Source organism: Thermomyces dupontii (genome assembly GCF_041956625.1).
Source record: "Thermomyces dupontii strain NRRL 2155 unplaced genomic scaffold VTN31scaffold_1, whole genome shotgun sequence".
NCBI classification, from domain to species: Eukaryota; Fungi; Ascomycota; class Eurotiomycetes; order Eurotiales; family Trichocomaceae; genus Thermomyces; species Thermomyces dupontii.
In genome coordinates this window covers 309,084-331,643 of record NW_027192307.1, presented here as the reverse complement: position 1 = coordinate 331,643, position 22,560 = coordinate 309,084, and the positions used below count along the sequence as shown (strand labels likewise).

Sequence of the window (22,560 nt, the reverse complement as noted above, 5' to 3'; positions counted from 1 at the left end):
TAGCGGGGGCGAATGAATGGATGGATGGGCTCTGCTGAGTGCTGACTGCCCGACTCCGCGAGGAGGTACAAAGTCGATGTACCCCTATCGGAGCCACTTGAAGGCACATTTGAAACAGAGCATGGGGATTCCTAAGCTAAAGATGAGAATGGCTGAAAAATCATCGAGGGAGATGTCACTTCATTCATTGAAGTCGTTTCGTTTTTCTCTTTCAATACTCCGTACTGCGCCCTAAAAAAGACTTGACAATGGCGAGTGTCGATTACAAAGACCTCTCTGGCCCAGAGACCACACTCTGCGAGGATGACAATCCATATCAACCTCTGATCAATGCTACAAATGACGACCCTGTAATCAAGCCTGTATATTAAAGGAAACCTCGTGCATTCGAGCTGACAGAAGATCAGGTCCAACTCCAATCCCGGTACACGGTACATCGCACTTCTAGGAATGAACAGCAAAGACGAACAATTCTAGATCCCAATTTCGAGGGTTGGACTCTGGATCCAATTATCTGCAAACTCGATGGTCCGGACAGGGACCCCAATTTTCAGGATGATAGGTTCTGCATTACCTTCTGGGGTCGTCCTCCGCAACACATTCGAGATATTGTGGACATGATCCAACAAGAGCTTCGCTCGATAGCCCCTAGTCAGTAGCCATTGCATTGAGTCTGCATTGCGCGGCAAGAGCGATGACGATAAACTAATCAGTGTTACCAGCCCTCTGGTTCATGCCACTGGACCATCTGCACATCACGACTCTCGAAGTCATACATTCCACAACCGAGTCGAATATGGAAAGCATCGTTTCGACGTTACTGAAGGATGGCGCGGCTGAAAAGATAGCAAACTTCACCTCCACCCACAGAGCTCGCCTCATCAAGCCAATGATCAGCTTCGACACCGCCGCCATGGCTCTCAGCTTCGTTCCTGCGGCCGGGGAAGGTTTGGCCGACGGCGACGCAACTACAGATGCATACACCTACCATCACCTCCGCCGGGATGTTTACAGTGAGGTCCGAAAAGCTGGAGTCGTCCCTGCGCAGCGTTACGTGGTGCCATCGGCGCACTTGACAATTGCGCGATTCATCACACAGGAAGGGTTCAAAGACGAGCGGGGTCAAATCGACCATAATCGCGTCCGGCAACTCATAGACACGATTGACAGCCTCAATGATAGACTCAGAGCTAAATTCTGGCCGACAGAAACGGGAGAAATTCCCAAGGAAGGCGAGTGGATTGTGGGACAAGAGAAGGGTCTTGATTTTCGGAAAGGACGGCTTTGGTATGGTGGTGGTGAGACTATTCTTCTCGGGAGAGGGTTTTGAGGGTTCGGCATCATAGACAGGCGTTTGTCAAGTCATGTTACCAGCCGTCTCAATCGCGATAACTCTGCATTGATCCCTTCTGGCGCGCGAGAAGGGATATGCGTGATCTCGAATTGACAAGAATCGTTTTGAAGTTATGCGGGCTGGAGCTTGTCTATTGGCTAGTGCGCTTACTGCATTTGGAATAAAGTAATTACGAGTAACTAGCCCGAATGGGCAAGAGTTGTCATAGCTGATGACTCATCATTGCTCACATTGGCCATCTTCTTGGCGCTTCCGAAAAAAGTTTAGCACCAAGCAGAAATAGGCTAAGCGAAACGAAGAAAATCCCACAACCGCTCCGGCGCAATCAAAGTGTCTCTTGAGAACGAACTTTTGCAACGGACAGCATCTGTGGAAGATAGCGCCGGCAACACCGTCAAAATGGTAAGAATTGGCGATCTGAAGAGTTTCTCAATGCGAGCCGGTTTCTCGTTTCCGGATGAGCATGAGAATGGACGGCACTGGTCGAGGGCGAACGGTCGACTGTCGAGAATTACCCGCGACGAGTGCGAGTTGATTTGCGATGGCGAGTTTTCACGCGCATGGGCTGGTTTTACTGGCAGCGTTCAGGTTTGAGCACAGTGACTGCAAGTTCGGGCGACTTTGGAAGGGCAGTGCTTCGAAGATGAGAAAACGAGTATTCAGATTATGGATCGTTCGGTTTGCAGAACAAGCAGCAGCGCGTTGGGTGCGCGATGCAGAGTTTCGTTCCCGCGAGAGACCATCGATTCGATTCAGCGATTCTAAATTCCACACGACCAGCGCCGTCCATTCGATGCAACAAGCAGGGAACGAGGGCATTGCAATGTTTCCGATGGCTAACTCTGAATGTCCGGCGTTTTAGGTCAACGTTCCCAAGACTCGCCGGACATACTGCAAGGGCAAGGATTGCCGCAAGCACACCCAGCACAAGGTGACGCAGTACAAGGCCGGCAAGGTTCGACCGTCACTCCGTCCTGATCCCAAATCAACCTGATTCTCATATTCTCTCTGTAGGCGTCCCTTTATGCCCAGGGTAAGCGTCGTTACGACCGGAAGCAGAGCGGTTACGGTGGTCAGACCAAGCCCGTCTTCCACAAGAAGGCCAAGACCACCAAGAAGATTGTGCTGCGACTGGAGTGCACCCAGTGCAAGACCAAGAAGCAATTGGCGCTGAAGCGATGCAAGCACTTCGAACTGGGGTATGTGTTTTTTTTTTTTTTTCGTTCATCCCGAGTGCTTCGCGACCGCTAACCTTCCTTCTATAGTGGTGAGAAGAAGACCAAGGGTGCTGCTCTCGTTTTCTAAGCGCGTTTGCATTGGGGCTTGTATTTGTTCGCAATCTGTTCGTCGGATATATCCTCCCTGTGTTATGGCTGGGTTCTCGGGGGAAGGGATGTGTCCTCATGAAGCTCCTTTCTTTTCCAATGCATGTTATGATATGACCTGAGGAAAAGAAAGAATCAGATCAAAATCCTTCAAAGAGCATCCAACCGCTACTTCGACCAGCACCGATCAAAGGTAGAGGAGTTAATCAATCTAATCCGAAAGTCAGCCCGATTCATCCGTAGTCCAGGAGCTTCGTTTCAAGGAACTTTGATCACCAACTTCTGGTCGATAAAAAAAAAAAAAAAAACTAGTAGAAGGAACATGGCTGTCTATTCCTTGAACATTGGGTTTGAATCGCTGTGTTGAGTCAAGCATCTAGAAAGCAAGCCATGAACGCGTCCACATTTGAATTTGAGCGGTGTCAAGTGTCAACACGTCAAACAAGGGAACACATAGTACTCATACAGATACCCTCCAACAGATTCGACCCTGCTCCACCGACATTTTATATGAATCTCTTCGATACATCAAACATGAGCGTTCAAACACATCCTACTCGAGTATCAAACCCCATTGAATCCACGGTGCCTATGCCATCATTCTGTCCATCTCAGCCACTCCTCCGTGCCCTTTCCTCCTTTCAAATCCCCCATCCATAGCGTCTGCTCTTTCGGTTCTTGCTTCAATGTTTTGAGTTAGCACAGTTCTTTCAAAGGGCGAGCCAGCATACCATGTGAGAAAATAGCATAGGACCAGTCAGTCAAGACCAGATGTGGCTCGCAGGCCCGGAGTTCAGTATCACTGTGAATTGCCTCCGAGGGCATTGAGAGTCGTCACCCTCGTCCTCACGATGTTGAATCTTGGTCTTTTGAAAGTCTGGCGGGCCCTGCCGTTCTCCCCTTCTGCTGGCGTTTTTGTTCGGGGCTTGATTGTTGGTTTCGATGAGCGTTATTGCTTCCCGGTCTCAGGGGACACTTTGGTTTCTGAGGACGTAGATGGGGGGATTTCTCCCCAGCATTTGATGGTGTTGTGGCCTTGCTTGTTGTTAGTGCTTGCATTGGATGGCAAGATTCTGTTACTCACCGACTCTGCTTATAGCTTCAATTTCCATCGAATGAATCATCCGGAGAGTTAAGGCAAGTGAGTCATCAGGATCAATGCGTGCCCGGCAATCTCATTGAGAAGCAAGGTTGGAGCACTTCACAAGCAGAGGAGCAAGGACTTGGGTGAGTCAGATCATCAATCAACCGCTCCGGTGACCGTCAGTTGTGTCGTCTGGCAGCGTGGAAATGCCTTTATCCCTGATCGTGCCCTGCCCTCTTTGCTGATCCTGAATTTTAGGACTGGGCATTGGATAATATGTGCCTAAAGAGCAGTTAGTCCTGTCGCCAGTCAAGGCAAGCAACATCCGTACCTTTTGAACTCTTCCGGTGAGCTTATCCATGACCTTGTCCTCGACTTTCTTGTTCTCAAGATCGACAGGAGCAAGCAAGTGTCAACAGTCTGGTAGGAAGAAGATCGAAGAGAACAAGATCCAAGTCGAGTTGCAATCGAGCTGCAACGTGCGTGGTCATGCTCATGACAGATGGGGAAAATAAGAATTGGGAGCAATGACAACGGACGCTCTTCAGCAGGATCATCAAGATGACAATGACAAGGCGAAGCATCGACAGTGGTCAATAATGGTCACAACGGTTGTCTCCTTGGTGGCACCAGTGAAAGCCAGAAAAACGTAAATGTTGTGCTGTCGCTGCTTCGAATGCTGAAGGCAAAAGGGTGCTCGATCGCAGTGAAAACAATGAGCGAAAATCTCTGCAGCAGAGGACAAATGTCCTTCGACGTCTCCATGAAAGCGTGCTCGAGCAAAGATGTCCAGGACCATCCACGTAATGTGTCAGATGGCAGGCTCGAGAAAGACATGATCATGAGAAGAAAGAGACAGGAGCATGGAGAAGTAATCGAGTCTGTCGTGCCGCATGAATGAAGGGAGAGGAAACAAAAACAGTGGACGGGAAACACTGTAGCGGCAGAGGAAAAACATCAGAGGAACCCGATTACCGTCGTCGAAAGCACAGCCGAACAGAAAGACCTCCAAGGATGTGTAACTCTGACAGGCTCCAGAGCAAGCTTGAAACCGAGGCGATCATTCAAATCCGACTGGCTTGCTGCTGCAGAGGAACCCCATCACCAGGAGACTTCGCTGCGAAACGGCTATGACTGTGCGTTGCATCTCGAACCCGGACAAGCTGGCCATTGCTGGTACCATCGTCCCTTGTGAGCTCGAGCAGGGTGAACGAAGCAGGAGTCGCGGAGCAACTTCAACTGAACTTCGCACCATTCCATGCATCTGACCGGCAGATTGGCGAGAACTGGGAGACGAGAGGAGCCTGCGCGACTACAGCTCGATCCCACAACTCGGCGCAATCTCACGGAAAATCACCCCGGAGACAGGAAGTGCTTCCCGGAAAGCTGCCGCCATACAAACACAACAATCATAGCCGCGCGTTTGCCCGCCCTAGAACCCACCCCATTTTCACGACCGTTTCCCGCCGCCCAAAGATGAGTTCAGAGTCATTCGCGGGTGAAAGAATGGTCCTGCATCAACTCCAGAGCAAAGGCTTTCGACTTGGTACATTCATCTGGACCGGACATCCACAGGCACCCGTCGCCAGAAAACAACGACCAAGCCGTCCACCAGTGCTCCTTCGTTGAAGAAGCCCATTTCCTCCCCCTCACCCGTGCGTGCTATGGCGGCAGGTCCGCGCCTACCTACCACCACGGCCCCGCGAGGGCCCACGGAGTGGGCTCACGAAGCCACGCAGAGGGCTAGACCCGCGTCCTCGGCCTGAAAACATCGAGGCATTGGACAGGGAGATCCGCAGTCGGCGAGCCTCCTGCTCGAGCTCGGTGATGCGGCGTCGCGAATTGACTTCATCGTCGGACAGCGCCCGTTTGGTCGCTGCCAACTCAGATCGCAGCCGCTCCACCTCTCCCTGCTGCGATGCACCGGAGTGCACCGCAGACCCAGATGCCCGCAGATCTGCGATTTGCTGCTTCAGGCGGCTGATTTCGTCCGTCTTCCGGGCGTTATCAGCCGCCATCCGCTGCAGATCCGCCGTGAGATGCTTCAGCTCATCCTCTTGGCGGCGGGGAATGATCGGGGGGCCGGACCATTGGTCCAGCTCCGCAAACCGCTGCTCCAGGGCGCGGTTGTTCTCCATGTACTCGAGAGCCGCGCGCTGGCTCCCGAGCAAGTCAGACCGCAAGCGGTCGCGCTGGTCTCGGAGGTCGGCGCGCTGCCTGAAGAACTCCCCGAAACGTCGGTGCGAGTTCTTCAGGGCCTGTTTCAGCGCGTCGACCCTTCCGACCAGGCGGTCCTGCACTTGGTGCAGGATCCCTGACTCGGAGAACGCCTGCTCGGCCTGGAGCCGTTGAGCCGCAAGCTGAGCCTTCACTTCGGCCAGCTCAGCCTCGAGCTGTCGGCCGCAACCAACAATCCACTCTCGCTCTTCCAAGAACTGGTCGAGCCGAAAGAGGACTGCATCTCGTTCCTGTGCGACGAGGCTTAGTTGGGCGGCGACAGTGGCCTCCTGCTGCTGCACGCGCAGCGCCGAGTTTTCGGCCTCGAGGCCCGAAATCCGACGCTGCAGCAGCAGGGCCTCTCGGACGTTCCTGTCGCGGTCAACGAGGGTGGCGGCCAGATCATTCCGGGCGGCGGATGCAGTCCGCTCGGAGGAACGTTGACCTTCGCGCGCGGCGAGGATGGCCCGCCGCAACGCGTCGATCTTTGCCCCGAGTGACGCACCCTCGGAGGCAGCATCGGCAGCTTCCCTGCGGGAAGCGTCGAGCTGCTCCTTGAGTGATCGGACATCACCCGGGTTATACGGCTTGTTCAGCCGGTCGTCCTCCAGGTCCTGCACCTTGAACAGGAGCCCACGATTGGCATCTCCCAACTGCGCCACTCGCTGGCGCAGCTGGGTGCGCTCCGACTCACGCTCTGCCAGTTGTCTCGTGAGCTCGGTCACCCTGTTCAAGAGCCGCCCGATCAGGGTCAGCGCACGGGCAAGCGACCCTTGCGAGGCGACAACGGCCTCCCTAAGGTCGGCAACGGCCGATTGCCAGCTGCCAAAGACCTTGAGAAGATCGAGGAGCTGGGTCCGAAGGACCCAAACTTCCTCGATCAACTCGTCTTTGTCACGCAGCTGTTCACTGGCGTCGGAGTGGCACAGAAACCAACTCCAGGAAAAAAGGACGCCAGTTACAATGGCCGAAGACACGACAATAGGGAGGTGTCGCACATTGTCCTCCTCGAAGTTGCCGAGGCCGTCCAGGAATGCGCACCCGAGGGCACGCAATTCCAGAGCAGCGTTCTCGGCAACACAGCTCCACTCGTCCAGACTGGACGCCCCGGCGGCGTAGATCCCTGGGACGTGAGTCAGGTCCCAGCATGCGGGGGTGAGCATCTGGTCCTCGTTGTGCCATGCGGCGGAGAAACCGTCCAGCATGGCAACAGCACGAGGCCAGAGTGCCCGCCGCATGATGATCCCCGAACCCACGGTGATGCCCCAGTGGAGCAACGTCAAACAGGGGTTGAGGGGGCCGTCAAACCATCGATAGATGGCGACGGCCACCTCGCGTCCAATGGCGAGGAGCTTGGTCAGGCCAAGTCCAACCTGACCGCGAGCGCGACGATCTGCGAGGGAACTCAGCTTCCGCCGCAACGCCTCGACAACGGCAGAGCCGTATACAATCGCCATGCTCAGTAAACAAGCAATGACGAAAGTGTCTGCGGCGATTGCGGCGGTAAGCTGGTGGAGGATGGCGCCAAGCTCGAAGAGCCGGCCATTCCCCCCTTTCACCTCGCATTCGTCGTCGATGATCGCCCCGAAGAGAGCGACCATCTGCAGCTCGCATCCCGTGAACGGCAAGATGCCGATCAGGGACAGGAGAAGAGAAAAGAATCCAAACAGAGAATACATATTTGAAGATGTATTCTGACTTGACTGAATGGATTCTGAGCGTGGTCGTGAAAATGAACGCGTCGCAGCGAAGTCTACAATTGTCACGGCTGTGAGGCACTTTGACAGTGGTGATGATGGTTGGAAAGAGAAAAAAGAGAAGAGGAGAAGAGAAGAGAGACAAAAAGCTCTTTATACCAGTGATGCTCTGTTTGCTCGCTGCAGAGATGCCGAGTTTGGAAGGAGAGAATCACCAGAAGCGAGACAATCTATTCACTGACTTCCTTTTTTGGATAGAATTCACGTCAGAGTCACGCTTCATGTTCAGATTGATTCGGCAGAGCGTCCTCGGAGGGAGACTTTGAGCCATGTTTGTGCAGCAAAAGGATGTCTATATTGAACGGGAAAAGTTGGAGCACTATTGTCTTGAGGCGAACAATCGTTCTATCTAAAAATCGCAGAGATTCATGGAACGAATCGAGCACAGGGCAGCTTCTCGACTGTTTTTTGGCGATTCTTGCCGTGTGATACTGGAAATTACCAGCTTGGTCTTTGTGAGCTTCAATTGAGACAGTTATCCTTCACTGCGAAGCAAACGACGAAGTCCCGGTAACCATGACGACCTGTGCAGGCTTCGATGATTTGTGTTGAACAACAAGGGATTTTGTTGCCTCTTCTGAGAGAAGTAGACATGATGCATTCTTTGGGTATCCTAGATTGGATTGAGTCTACAAGGATTGATGATGGTCGATTGGCCACTATTCGAGGTCAATTTGGTCTATGAATTTGCTCATCAAAGCTAGCGTTCTCTATTTCGCCGTGGCATGCTGTTGCTTCCAGCGCAACTTATCCAAATCGCGACTCATTTTGCAAAAGCAGCCAGGTAGCCGAAGGACGGGGTTTTACAACAATCGGCTCTCTCTTCTCCTGCAGCTCCATCATGGTTGCCAGCCTCTGTCGCGTAGAAAACTGCACCGAGACATATCAGACACGGAATTATATCCATCTTGTATTGGCCGATCATCGCTGTAGTATGTTGCCTGAGCGACATGATCGAAGGCAGAGAAGTGGAAAGTGTGAACTTCCAAATTAGGAAAGCATCACAGAAAACTGCACATCCCGGACCTTCTGAGGTGTTTCTTGACTGACTCATAGATTGGCAGTATCATGTTGAATTTCATGGTAATTAAGGGAGTTCTATCATGCGCTAGAAACAGTATTCCTGGAACTTGGGAATCTCATGCCGAGGTCAGGTGTCAGGTTAACCCTAATGACAGCCCGGTTCTTGCAGGGAAACTTGGATCCATACGAGTTCTCGAATGAATAGGTAGTATTGTGCTGGTCTATACCAGGCTATGCTTATTATATATCCAATCCCTCAAGAACAGGTTCTCGCAAGTGGAAGGTCCACAGTTGTTCTAGCACTTCTACAAGGCGTTTCCGCCAAAATCAGTCGAGATATCGCCGGAGCTCAGACTCCGATGTCGAAGTGAACATTCAGAGCCTCAGACGCGAGCATGGTATCTAGCGTCGCTTGCAAAGCGATAAATGTGAACGCTCTAGCGGTAACATCGGTTGCATTGGGTTGTCAGATAAATCAATTCAACTGGCTTATCTGGCTAATGGCGACCTTCGCACGTATCTCGGAAAGTGCCAGCCATCTCATCAACTTCAACTCGCGTGATTCCGTGAGATGGCACGCGCGATTTGATACGTCCATGACAGACGTGTTCTCGTTGCCGACATCACTACTCGAAATTTTCTCGGTGATACAGATCTCTGTCATAATGTGCGATTTTTCAGATGCACCCCTCCTTCCACTAGAGACTGACATGGCCATTGTAGATGACCACGGCTTCACTACACAACTCGACATCGGCCTCCTCGAAGCAGTTATGTACGAAGTTGTGAAGGGCGAGAGTGTGAAATCGATCATTTCAAATTCAAGGCTCCCACCGACGGCAGAGCGTACTGGTCGGAATGGAAGTACATGCCTGCCTGGCACTTTACAGAGGACATTTGGCTCGACTGGATCATCAAGGGCTGCCGGACCGGTAGATTCCGCAGTGCTCACAGTACTACTACTGTATGTAGGTATACTACAAGCACTTCCTAATTTCCGAAAGACCGGCCGTCGCTGGTGAAGTCTGATGAGTGGTTGTACCGTTAGGAGGTACTTCTGGTAAGTACTGCATGACGCCTTCACGACTCATCTGCTCTGGACGTCTGGTGACCTGACCTGGATCAGCTGGATATTAATTGTTTCAAGTCAACTTTGAACACTCCAGAGTCCAGTCCAACTGCAAAAACTGACAAACGGTTTGAAATTAACTGAAATGTCCAATTTTTTATTCAAAATTTCTATCAAGTTCTCAATGGGACAACGGCCAATGGGATCCCACGGAGGCATTAGTTAATAATTCACTGACGTCAGCGGTCAGCCCGACAGCCCCACGAGGCGGCACGCTCACTCTGAGCCTGAGGCATTGCAGTCCTCTCATCCGTCCTTCTGCCCATGGATCGAGCTGGTTTGCCGCTGATAGAGAACCATGGACTGACTCATGCAGTCTATCTAGACATTGCTTCCTCGTCTGCAGCGTTCGAAGTTGGACGCTGGGTACCAGGATTCCCCCTGAGCCGCTTCAATCATCATGCGTCTATTTTGTACGAGAGGCCTACTTGTACGGAGTAGTCTCGCAGGCCGACTATGAGGCTTCGAGTCAGGCGATTCAACGATTCCTATCACCATTGCAAGATTTCTGGATCTATTCACTCTGATACGCCCAAGAATCATAACGCAGAAGAGGGGACAATCTCTACCAATGCAAGCCATGTTGTAGGGCTGCGCCCATTAGTTGATGGCTGTTCGACGATGGGGCACAGGACGCAATACTGGGACTTGAACGGATGTGTTTGATTTCTTGAACTCTTGGGCTAAGGAATCACTGCAGATTCCCGGATCTTCCGGCCCCTGATTGTGGCCTCCAATCGACACACCTGAACGCTCATGCAGCTCATCTCCCAACATTCGATCTACGGAGGAACTTGTTCAGAGGGTTTGACAAGAGGTACAGTCGAGGACAGCAAATGAGGGACAACGTAGTAGTTATCTCTATCTAATTGTCTGGAGCCTCTATAAAGAACCCAGTACCTTGTCCAGCTCGCTCCTGGTGTTAACTTGACCAGGTATTTCCTAGGAATACAAGTTTACAGGTTGATTGCCTAGACACAATGCCGAAATCTCAATCTCCAACACCATCCGAGAAACTTGAAGATTCCATGCTCACAAATCAGCCTCCTTGCAGGCGGGAAGTGGCTGAGTGTATACTATAGTACTGACTGAACTAGCCTTTTCCACCCCACTACGTCTACAAATAACTTAGCCTCCTGCAACAACGCTAGATTGAGGCAGATGATCAGGTTCTGCGTTGCCCCTCGTCCCCCTCCATCTTCTCGTCATATTCGCCTCCAGGAGCCCCTGGACGACTTTTCATCTCTTTCATTGTTCGTCTCGACAGGAACAGAAATAGATTTCATCAATAAGGTGCCTTTATTCACTTCTGATCAATCTAAAGTCATCTCTCGTTGTAGATGCACTGAACTTGCTCACATCTGATACCCGATAATTGATTTACTCGAGAGATCACCGGTCTACTCATGTCATACTCGTATCAGGAGCGTGAGCGCGAGTGGGATGAATACGTCCGTCCCTCGGATCGCTCGTACACAGTGCGCCGCTATGTGGTTTCTGAGGATCCGCCCGCCGAACGGGAGCGAGACCTGGTGATTCGGCGACGGACCGATGAGTTTCGAGACTATGAGCGCGACCGTATGGAACAGACCCTCCTGACTTCATTACTTTGTGCTTACGGAGGCTAACTACGACGATAGCTCGCTCATACGCCACTGACTATGAGGTCGTGCGTCGGTCAGAAACCTATGACTATGACCCACGTAATGAAGCTGAATATTACTACCAACGGCGCGTTCGAGAGTACGACGACCGTAGCCGTCGGGAGATCAGCCCGGACGACTCGATCTCCCAAGTAGCCAGCAGTCGCAGGCACCGGCGCCGTCACCGTGACCGCGGCCGCGACGACGGCGACTACAGCAGTGACGACAGCGTTGTGTACGTTCGCCGAGAGACTCGGGAGTCTGATGACGAGCCGCACCACCACAAGAGGCATCTTGCGGAGGGAGCCTTACTGGGGGTCGGCGCCATGGAGGCCTGGCGGCACCGCAGCAAAAGCCAGGGACGGCCAGTGTCGAGTGGTGCCGGCCGCGTCGGTCGGGACCTGGGCGCCGCGGCTCTGGGAGCCATCGCCGCGAACGCGATTGATCACTATCGCAGCGATCGTCACGCCGAGTCGGACGACGAATGGAGCTCCCGCCGTCACCGCCGTCGTAGGCATCATTCGCACCACAGGAGCCGCAGCCGTTCGTCGTCGCATTCACGGATGAAAACCCTGGCGGGCGTCGGCCTGGGTGCCGCAGCACTCGTCGGTGCGGCCGCATTGGCGAAAAAGGCGTATGACAAGCGGGAAGAGAAGCGAGAAGAGCGAGGTCGCTCCCGGAGTCGCTCTCGACGTCGACGCGGTTCGTCGGCTGCCTCTGCACGAAGCAAATCTCGGGGTCGCAGCAAGTCTCGAGGTCGGCACATGGCCGCAGCCGGCCTGGCTGGAGCTGCGGCAGCCGGGCTAATCGAGAAGGCCCGTAGTCGGTCCCGGTCCCGCAAAGGGGAGCGGTCGCGATCCCGCAGCCGGCTTCGCAAAACTCTACCCGTCGTTGCCGCAGGCGTGGGAAGTGCCGCGGCTGTAGGTCTGTACGAGAACCACAAGGCCAAGAAGGAGCGGGAAAAAGAGCGGGGAGGCGAACCTCCTCACCGGCATCGGTCCCATTCCAGGGACAGAAGCAGGAGCAGGAGCCGAGTCAGATCAGCGGAGTTCTTGGAAAATGACACTGCCGGCCTTATTGAATATGGCCACGAACCCCTCTACGGAAATATTCCGCAGGCGGATTATTATGGCCGGCCCCCGACCCCGGGCGACGGCAGGGACGGGGAGAGACGCCGACGACATCGCAGTATCAGTCACAGCCGCAGTCGTAGCCGTGATCGTGGATATACCTCTTCCGCCGACTCCGACTCCGACGCTGACCAGAGGCGTCGACGCCACAAAGATAGGCGGAGCGGCAGCCGTATTCGGGAATTTGCTGAAGCAGGGCTCGCAGCGGCTGGATTGGACTACGCTGCACACAAGTATTCCGAACACAAGGAGCAAAGGCGTCGGGACCGCAGCCGGGAGCGTGACAGGAGACGTGAGTCATCGTCCCCGGAGTCTGGACGGTGAAGCCTTCTGTCTCCGATATTGACAGCAGACGTAGGTCATGACGATCGGGACAATGACTACGAGGAGGCGTATGATCCGACTCCCTACGCGCCATCGCCGCCCGCTCCAGAGAACAATTATGCTTACGCTGGAAATTTCCCACCACCGCCGGGGGCTCCTCCAGTCTATCCATCCTCGGCAGGGTATCATCCGGGACAATATCCGCCGGCGCCTGGCGCCGCACCCCCTCCGCAGCCTGCTCATGCCTATCCACCGGCACCCGGACCGGGTCCAGGTGCACCGCCGTATCCATCCCAGGGACGGCGAGCTGAAGACATCGTGAGTGCCCCTCCTTTTGACGCACATCACAGACCGGATGGTGGGTTCGATGTGCCTTTGGCATCGCGCTGCCGAGACTAACGTGATCGAGCCTGTCCCGTAGGTCTAAGGTGGCCCTCTTCCCCGGGGTCGCACAGGAGTAGGAGACGCCGTTCCGCCAGTGAACGCCCACGGCAGACCAAATCTGTTGCTTTTGATCTAGACGGCGAGTCACAGTCCGATCTGCGAAACATTCCGAACGGCGATGGAGGATACGAAACCGACGACAGCGACTCGACGCTTGACGAGCGGGATGCCCGTCGTCGCCATCGTCGCGCTTCTTCTTTTTCGGCTCCTCGTAGCATCGCGCCCGCTAAAGACCCACTTCTTCACATCCTCATCATGTTCGCAGCCCTAACCCTAAGCCCAGCGTAGACGATCCTGCCAAGGAGGACGACTCGGAATCTACTATCGAATTGCCTGACCGCTTCGATGCCCAGGGTCGTCGAATTCCTGATTGGAACGACGAACCTGTCGCGGATACGATTGAGTTTATTTGGGAATGTTTTGTTTGGCGGAAAGTCTCCGCTGGTCGGTGGGCGTCGGTCTTGGTTTTGATTTTTGTTTGCAGGTTTGAGTTTTTCAGGTGAGAGGATGTTGTGCTTGCTGTAGTGACTGAACTACGATGTCATGTCTGTGATGATGATGATGATGATGATGATGACGACGACGATGACTGATGTTTCGAGTTGTATCTTGCTTTACGAGTGTAATGATGACTGATTCAGTACCATTAAGTTGGTGATTCGTCAAGCACGACGTGCTCAACCTTGTCGGGTCAGGCACCGGCTAACAACGGCCATTCTTCCGAATCCCACAAACGGCACAGCGGAGATGATTCCACTTGTATCCGTATGTAGTACTCTTTCCACGTGGTGGACCTTCCCAACATGTATACTACTGTATAGTGTACTGTATACGTATACTCGTGCAGCTTCCACGATCTTCAGATAAGCGGTGAAGACGAAGACGCCTCATCTACGCTTCACTTTGCCAAAATCAAGATGCGATTTCTCGTTGGAGTCTATGCGCGATCCTACGAAGTCGATAACAACTGTTTTGGGCCATGAGTACCAAGTACTGTACTCCGTAAATCGTGAAGATTGAAGCTCGTACTCCGTGCTTCTTCTATCGGACGTCGCACGGGGGGGGGGGAACTAGGTAACGTCATGGATCCGGTCGCTGCACATCAGCTCCATTCTTCCACCCTTGACATGAACCTTGACATGATCATGCAATTTGGTCATGGGTCCCTCGTTCCTCTCGCTTGTGGTGGTAGACTATTGAGCTCGGCTAGAGTACTGCTTGTAACCTAGCAGGATTTCCAAGCTTTGAGAGTTTTGATCCTGGAGGTTCGAGAAGCTCATTCCCCCGCACCCGTTGAATTCTCCTTTTTGATGGGGACAAACAGGAATCGTGGAACTTACGGAGCAGTACGAGGTTCTTCTTTGCTGTTCGTCGGCCCACCGGGCTCCTCCTTGTTGTTCTGACTGCCCTTGAGCAAGGGTGCTCTGACTGTACCTACTCCGGTACGGAGTAGGTAGATAGATATGGTCAGAACTCGTATGACTTGGGGTCTTTATTCTCATGCCCTGGTCGGCCAAGAACGGACACTCTTTGAAGAAAGGAGCTGCATTCATGCAACAATGCGGACTGAGGCTTTGTGGGAGCTGGGGTACCGTGACGTCTGCCAAAGAACGAACCTGGTTTTCCAGAGCCGATCTCTTGGCCTCTGAGTCTGGACTGGCACTTGTGATTCTCATATGAGGTCATGATCACGTCGGTCTGTCTTGCTCTCGTCAGGCTGGTAAAATTACGCAAGCACTAAGCCTTTTCTGGGGGGGAAGCCACTCTATTTTTTGATACCGAGTCTGTCACAGGATGGTCACACTGATTCAATCTGATCATTTCATTTCATTTTCCTTCTCTCTCTCTCTCTTAGTTCCAGCGTACGAGTACTCCCCGTACAGAGTACTATACAAGGAAAGGATTGATTCAGTGTGCTCACCAAGTGTTTTGAACGGCCCGGTACAGTACAGGCTCTCACCGCTGCCCACAGCCTGGCCCCATCTGCTCTGCGATGCCCTGACGTGGGGAGCGGCGATTGGCGCTTGGAGTTCCGAGGCCCAACCAGTCGCAGTCGGTGGCCAGACTCTCCCATGCATTTCTGGTCGCCGCCCAACCTTGTCTGGCCGTGATTTTTTTTTTTTTTTTTCTTGAGCGGAATTTTTAGCAGACGAACGCGGATCAATCATTTTCTGACTCGCTCCAGGAACCGCTCAATACATACATGTAATATATCTACAACTGTCACTCGTCATTCTAACCACAAATAACCCAAAAAACAAAAACCCTAGCTCCTCAATCAATCCTCTCTCATGGTCGACACGTGTGCTGCTGCAGAACCCGCCCTCTTCCGTCGGCCGTGCGTTCGCTCAGGGGAGACTCCACGTCAAACCCAGGCACTCCGATTGTCTGCAGATCCTCGGCGCCATCTGATTGCGTCCTGACTGTGCCCCAATTTGGTCCTGCATCTCGCAACCCCGGGACGAGGCTTCGCAGCAGCATGTGGCCGTCGATTATTTGTCCATCCTGCCTGTGACGGTGATCAATGCGGACTTGGCCCTGTCGCCGCCCAATCTTCGCTGCACCCCCGTCAGTCGTTCGTCGTCCGGTCGCGTTCGGATGATTGCCCTCGTGTGAGATAGAGAGACATTATCGCCCGTCTTTGGCTCCGTCGTCCCGACTCGCCATGCCGCCGCCGCCGCCGCCGCCCTCCTCCTCCACCGCGGCTGCAACCCCACGGCCGAGTCTGAAATCACACCGAAGAAGCGCGGCAACTGCGCCTCCCGCTCCTGGCGCTGCTCGCAACGGCATGGGCTCCGATGATGACACTGCGGGCAGCATACCGCGCCCTGCATCTAACTCCGCCCTCCTCATGTCCCAGGTGCCCAGGATATTGTCGCCGGTCGACACCCTGTCCGTCCCGCCGTCGGGAAACAATTCCACCAATTCCTCGCGCGACTCGTCCCCCGTGCGTCGCTCGTCGCGTATCACCAGTAACAACCGTCCGACGTCAGCAGTGCGCGCTCACCGGAACCCAAAGAGCGCAAATACCACCAGTTCGGGCCGTGCCGCGTCCACCTCTCGGTCAGGGCGACAGTCACCCTCTTCTCAGCGCTTTGACAAACCTGATCTCTCATCACACCCGCCGTCCGTAGACACCAGCGATGCTGACGCGGATCAGCCGACGATGCCTCCTCCGCCACGACGAAAGGGCTCCGTCCCGTCCAGCCTGTCTCGCGACGGCACGTCCAAGACGACGAACGGCCGGTCCGAGAACCAAGCAAATACCTCCTCCAAGAGGGCTTCCTTGACCCCGTCGCCTGACGAGGAGGTGGTGCTTTCGCCGACGGCACGGACTGCTGCCGAGGCCGCCGGTGGTCGATCGCGGAGAAATTCGACCCGCAATACCGGCGGAACGGGAACGCCGTTGGAGACGGTTGAAGAATCGAGCGCACCGTCGACGCCGATGGACAAGGCGACCGGAGGAGACCACAAATTGGAAGAATCGCACTTGCAGCGTATCGATGAGGCGGTTCGACAGGCCGTGGAAAGCGGAAGCGACAGCGGCGGGAATAAAAGCTCCGGCTCGGGAGAGGACAAGCGCAAGCCGCCGGTGTCCCGGCCGCCCGGCGATGTGCTGCCCAAACGATCCATGACATCTCTGAATGTCGCGCGTTCCAGACCGGGCGACGGCACCGTGTCGAACATGATCGTCGAAACGGAGACGGTGACGTCGATTCCGCAGGTTTCGCTGGGCGTCGGTGCGGGCGAGCGAGGGTCGTCCCGCAATGAACAAAGGGCCTTGCGCCCGAAACCGAGCGCCGAGACCATCCGGCCCAAAAAGGAGAAGAAGCGGACGACCCGCAAACCTCCAGTGTCGGGAAATCCGTCCTCCAAGGCGGACATCTTCGAGGCCAAGGTGGCCAGCGCCGTGGACGAAGCAGACGTGTCCGACTCGGACGAAACGTTTGTCTACGAGTCCAACCCTCCGGATGCGCAGGCCGGGCGTATTCGTTACCATTCACGAACGCCCAGCGCAACGTCCATGGCCAGTCAGGCGGAGCAATTTGGTTCCCGATCTCGAATGGGCCGCGACGTGTCGGGCAAGCGCAGCATGAAGTTCACAAACAACTACAACCACAGCGGCCTCGATGGAGACATGGGCGACAGCGATCAACGCGGTCGGGGTGGGAGGTTTGATGGCAACGGACACTCGGGTCGACACCACCATATTGGCCGGTTTGGCCGAGGCGGAGGAGGTCCTCCCTTCCAGTATGACAACGAGTCACCGTTCAGCAAGTCGCAACCGCAACCGCCTCGCTCCCCGCGTCATTTCATCGGGGGCGGCTGGCGCCACGGTCGCCGGTCGCGACACGCCAATTACCAGACCATTTCGGGTTCGAAAGGCTTTGGGGACGCCTACATGGAGGATCTCGACGGCGACGGCGCCGATGACGAGCGGGCGCCGCTGGTCGGGTCCGCGCGGACGCCGCGCAGCCGCAATAGTCGTCGGCCCGGCAGCGCCAGTATGCGGCAGATGGAGTTTTACGACCAGCGCCGACGCGGGTGTTTGTCGCGCAGCGGCGGTTGCGTGATCGCGGTGTTTCTTGCGCTGATGCTGATCGGCGGCGCCGTCACGTTGCTCACGGCGATGACGCGACCGTTGCAGAACGTCCGCGTTGTCAACATCACCAACGTGCTCGCCTCGGAGCAGGAGCTCATGCTGGACCTCAACGTCATGGCGACCAACCCAAACATCCTGCCCATCTCGGTCAGCGCCCTGGACGTGAACGTGTTCGCCCGCAGCCGGTACGTCGGCAGCGAGAAGTTCCGGCGCATCCACGGGCCCCATCCGCGGGCGAAGCGCAGCAGGCAACGCGCGGAGCTCTCGCGGCTCGCACGGCGAGCCGACGACGTCAACACCACCGAGGGCGTGGACCGCGGCACGGACCCCATCGAGGACGGCGACCCGCAGACGATGCTCCTCGGCCGCGTCTTCCAGTTCGACTCCCCCGTGACGTTCGACCCGACCCCCTGGCGGCACGACCCGTCGATCACCACGGGCCAGATCCGGCTGCCGAAGCCCGGCAACCGCACCGAGGAAGGCGGCACCGCGCGCTGGGAGCGCGTCCTGCAGCATCCCTTCCAGCTGATCGTGCGTGGCGTCCTGCAGTACTCGCTGCCGCTGGGCTCCAGCGAGCGCTCCGCGTCGATCAGCTCCAAGGTGCAGGTCTTGCCGGACGAGGACCAGGATCCTCCCCCTCAGAAGAACCCAGATCCCAACGATCGCATCGAGAACGACACCGTCCATACCACGTCGTCCACCTCGGCGGCGTCCCCGGTGTTGATTGCCCGGTTATTTTCGTCCTGACCTGAGTCTCTCCTTTCTTTTTCACTTTCCTCCTGTTCCATGTATTTTTTTTTCCACACTTTGTGCTTTTACGTTTATACCCCTCCCCTTTTGCATTGTTTCATCATAGGTAATGCTTTCTCTCTCATCCCACACACATACATTCTCTCGCGATTCTCCCCTGTTCCTTTTTTTCATCTTTTCTGGCGTTTTTTTCCAGAGCAACTTGGGCATGGACATGGACATGGACGTTGATTGACATGGCAAGTTTTAGATGGCTTAGGATCGTATCCTTCTTGTGTATATTTAAAAGATTCTGCTGTTTTGGTCATGCTAAAAAAGAATAAGTACTTTTTAATGATTCATGACGTCATGATTCATGCGATATCGGCCATGACTTTGATGATCCTAGACTGGCTGGCTTGGGAATAAATCACCATTGTTTTCGAGTCAATTGACTCTTCCGTATCCGATAGTTAGTTACACGTTCCTAGTCTAGACCTTAACTCCAAGATTGACTTTCCTTTGCAGATGGATGAATGTAGTAGATCATGATTCATGTGAACTCCACCAAAAAAAAAAAAAAGTTGTAGTCATACAATCCGATAAACTCTCTTCGCAATCATAAACGAAACGACTCCAAAAATCACTAAGCCACCCGTGACTATGAACCTCTCAGCATCATGTCCCGCATGGAAAGGGGGGGAAATCAAAGCGACGTACTCGACCAGAACCAATGCAGATTATCCACCTCTTGCCCCGGCACCTTGACGTTCATCCCCCACATTCCGCAAATGATGTTCATCGGCAGCACGATGGTGCCCAGCACGGTGAGCTTGCCGAGCACGTCCGCGGTGCGCTCCTGGCGTTCGTTCATGATGATGTTGAGCTGGGCAAGGTAATTGGAGTGGGCGCGGGAGAGGAGACTACAACCACTCTGTTAGTAGATGAAGGGTATAATGGAGGGAATAGAAAAAAAAAAAAAATAAAAAAAAAAGGAAGGAAATACGTTTCGTAATGGGCTAGATTGCTCGTCATTGTCATGATATGATCCTGGATATCACCCAGGTAGAGCCCAATCTCGGACTTTGGCGCGACCTCCCATTGCTCGTTGCAGCGTTTGGCGAACCCCTTGATCACGTCCGCCTTGGTGCTGAGCAGCCGGTACATGCCCATGACCTTTTTGCGACACTCGCCGACCCGTCGGAGCATCTCGCCGGGCGCCAGCGCGCCGGACGGCGTGGCGACGCGGTCTTTGTGCGGCGGATTATCGACGCCGGCTTCCTCTTCCAACATGTGCATGCGCATGATCGTGTCGTCGACCTCGTCGACCTCGTTCTCGATCGACTGGATCAGCGGCCCAAACACGTCGGTGATGTCGTCGATCAGCGCGTAGCAGATCCAATCCGAACTCAGCAAGAGATAGTCACGCAGCTGCCGGATGCGCCGCCGTACGTTGGCCGGGTGCGGCGTTGGCGAGAAGTGGAAGCTTAAACACCCTTCCCGGAACACCACCACGTACATGTTGACCGGCTGCAGGTAGTTCTCGCTGTCCGGATCCTGCTCAAACGTTCGGTAGTTGAGGAAGTAGTAGTGCCGGAACAGCTCCACCTTCTCCCGCGCCTCCTGCATCATGATGTCTTCGGCCGTCAGCGCGTGTATCCCAAACGTCTTGGCGAGCACCCGCATTTCGGCATCCGACGGCGACAGCACGTCCAGCCACCACGTCGGCCGAGGGCCAATCTTTTTGCGTTTCGACGACTGTTGCTGAGACGCCGACCGAGACATGTAGTCAGCGTGTTGTGTATGGCTTTCTTCTTCGCTATGGCTTCGGCCAGGCATCGGCGACGACCGGTGGGAGTTACTATCTTCTTTCGAGTCGCACGACCGGCTTCGGCTCGCATTGTTGGAATGTGAGTTGGACGTCGGATCATGCAGGGAAATCAGATCATCGCCCTCGTCCTCAGATGTGCTGTCCTCCAATTCCAGCGGTTCCGGCATGAACAGCTCCCGGAAGCTCCCACCCGGCTGAACCAGCTCCGAGATGGTTTGCGCATGAATTGTGCTCTGAAAATCCTCATTGAAATACGTAAATCGATAAGGCGCATCTTCCTTCACCTGATGCCACGGGGCGTACTGCGGCCGCAACCGGCCGCCCACGAGAACCGGCTCACTGATTTTCTTCACTCGGTATTCTAGCTCGCGATCTTCCTTTTCCTGGCGAGTCCATTCCTCCAGCACCGAGAGATCGGGCCACTGGTGTCGCCGGCGCCGGCGTCGCATCTCTCCGTCACGCGACGGGCTGGGAAGCAGTTCCGCGGTGAGGTCCGTGGGAAAGCACACGTCTTCCTCGACCGGTAATGAGATCGTCCGACGCCGTTGTAGGGTGTCCTGCATCTGTGCTCTGGGCGAGCTCGGCCTTCTCGAGCGCGGGGACACTTCCTCGTCACCACCCCCTTCCACGTCGATGATGGCTTCCCGGAGACGGTCTACGGAGCCACGTCGGAGGCTTGGAGAGCGTGTACCCTGAGGAAAATCCGCACCGGTGACCACGGCATCGTCATACCCAATCTCACCGGGCTTTGGGCTCCCAGGTACGGAGGGCGGATAATTGATGTCGTAATCGCGATCTTGAGCCTGGGGACTCCGCCTGGAAGACACGGAGAGCCGGGACGACGAGGTATCATTGACTTGCTTCCATCCTCGCGACGTGTACGGCGAGGACCACGAGTCTGTCCCATACGTTCTCCGTGATGGGCTTGTAGGTTCATTGTACGACGTCACCAGAGGAGTACGGTCCGTCACTTCTTGCTCCGCCTCATCCTGCTCATCATCGTCGCGCTGCTGCCGCCAGGTCGAGCGTCGAGACAAGGGACCCTCGATATACGATCCAGATCTAACAAACGATTCCGGGCGGACCGATTGGGCGAGACGACTGTCACGGCGAGGGCGCATTTCAGGTTGGTTCCTATTCCCCTTAGCTTGGTGAAATCGGGAGCATCATCATTATCAAGCGGGACAAACCGATGGTCTAACAGAGCCTCACTCTCCAGGCTCGTGCTGCTGAGGCTCCTCCTGCGGCTCCGGTAGAACGGTGGCCTCTCATGGCGGTCCGAGTCCGGCTCTGCCCCTTCCGCCGCTACTGGATGCGAGTCCGAGTCCTCCGGACCGAGAAAAGACGGGTGACGGTCGCGACGCCGACGATTCCGATTCCGATTCTTTTTCTTCTTGGGCTTCTTCCGATTGCCTTCTTGTTCCTGATGTGCCTGAGACGGACCCGGGTCCTGCGGGGCGTCCTGCGCCGGAGAATTCACGGCGGTCGCGGGACCTGAAACTGGCGGTGTAATCGTGCGGCCATGATCGTCCTCTGCGGGCGACGTGTCCTGCCTCGCGTGGGTGTCTGAGCCCATTGGGTCGTTTCGAGTCACGGTCGCGGGAGAATCGTATGGTGCCAGAACATGGTAGGCCAACCGAGCGTGTGGACGGCGTCTTGTGAATGGTCCGGCACTATGAATTCACGAATAGAATGTAATCTCCAAGCATGAATTGGATTGACAGGACGGTCGTAGACGGTCCTTTCTTGTGAAGCGAGACTAGGAACTTTTCGACGTTGAGGACGTCTCGATGTTGTCATCGAGTCCCGCCCGTGCGGCTATCAGTGATAACCCTTATCATTGTAAAGTATAACTACAACCTTGTCACTCGATGTAACTCAACCCTTTGAAAATGCACCTCCGCCAGCACCTGAAGTTCAGAGGATCACGAGCTGAGGATAGTAAGCTATTTAGAACCCATCATCAT

The 22,560-nt window shown here is 54.9% G+C and overlaps 7 protein-coding genes across 7 annotated transcripts; 4 read left to right on the top strand and 3 right to left on the bottom strand.

Annotated features, from left to right (window-relative positions):
* Nucleotides 1-248: 248 nt before the first annotated feature.
* Nucleotides 249-1,330, top strand: VTN31DRAFT_124 (uncharacterized protein; the record flags this gene model as incomplete). Its single annotated transcript, XM_069401275.1, has 3 exons — nt 249-350; nt 408-651; nt 723-1,330. The coding sequence occupies 3 exons, from the start codon at nt 249-251 to the stop codon at nt 1,328-1,330; spliced, it is 954 nt and encodes a 317-aa protein (XP_069262980.1).
* A 423-nt stretch (nt 1,331-1,753) lies between these two features.
* On the top strand, nt 1,754-2,659 carry VTN31DRAFT_123 (60S ribosomal protein eL42; the record flags this gene model as incomplete). The annotated part of the gene is made up of 4 exons (XM_069401264.1): nt 1,754-1,756; nt 2,217-2,309; nt 2,369-2,553; nt 2,620-2,659. The coding sequence occupies 4 exons, from the start codon at nt 1,754-1,756 to the stop codon at nt 2,657-2,659; spliced, it is 321 nt and encodes a 106-aa protein (XP_069262979.1).
* Nucleotides 2,660-5,445: 2,786 nt separating this feature from the next.
* On the bottom strand, nt 5,446-7,659 carry VTN31DRAFT_122 (uncharacterized protein; the record flags this gene model as incomplete). Its single annotated transcript, XM_069401253.1, has 1 exon — nt 5,446-7,659. One exon carries the CDS (start codon nt 7,657-7,659, stop codon nt 5,446-5,448), a length of 2,214 nt encoding a protein of 737 aa, XP_069262978.1.
* A 3,636-nt stretch (nt 7,660-11,295) lies between these two features.
* On the top strand, nt 11,296-13,413 carry VTN31DRAFT_121 (uncharacterized protein; the record flags this gene model as incomplete). Its single annotated transcript, XM_069401242.1, has 4 exons — nt 11,296-11,467; nt 11,530-12,954; nt 13,021-13,304; nt 13,408-13,413. 4 exons carry the CDS (start codon nt 11,296-11,298, stop codon nt 13,411-13,413), a joined length of 1,887 nt encoding a protein of 628 aa, XP_069262977.1.
* A 1,210-nt stretch (nt 13,414-14,623) lies between these two features.
* On the bottom strand, nt 14,624-15,106 carry VTN31DRAFT_120 (uncharacterized protein; the record flags this gene model as incomplete). Its single annotated transcript, XM_069401231.1, has 1 exon — nt 14,624-15,106. The coding sequence occupies one exon, from the start codon at nt 15,104-15,106 to the stop codon at nt 14,624-14,626; it is 483 nt and encodes a 160-aa protein (XP_069262976.1).
* Nucleotides 15,107-16,095: 989 nt separating this feature from the next.
* VTN31DRAFT_119 (uncharacterized protein) lies at nt 16,096-18,780 on the top strand (the record flags this gene model as incomplete). Its single annotated transcript, XM_069401219.1, has 1 exon — nt 16,096-18,780. The coding sequence occupies one exon, from the start codon at nt 16,096-16,098 to the stop codon at nt 18,778-18,780; it is 2,685 nt and encodes an 894-aa protein (XP_069262975.1).
* A 572-nt stretch (nt 18,781-19,352) lies between these two features.
* Nucleotides 19,353-22,169, bottom strand: VTN31DRAFT_118 (uncharacterized protein; the record flags this gene model as incomplete). The annotated part of the gene is made up of 4 exons (XM_069401208.1): nt 19,353-19,423; nt 19,483-19,685; nt 19,769-21,727; nt 21,784-22,169. 4 exons carry the CDS (start codon nt 22,167-22,169, stop codon nt 19,353-19,355), a joined length of 2,619 nt encoding a protein of 872 aa, XP_069262974.1.
* Nucleotides 22,170-22,560: the final 391 nt, after the last annotated feature.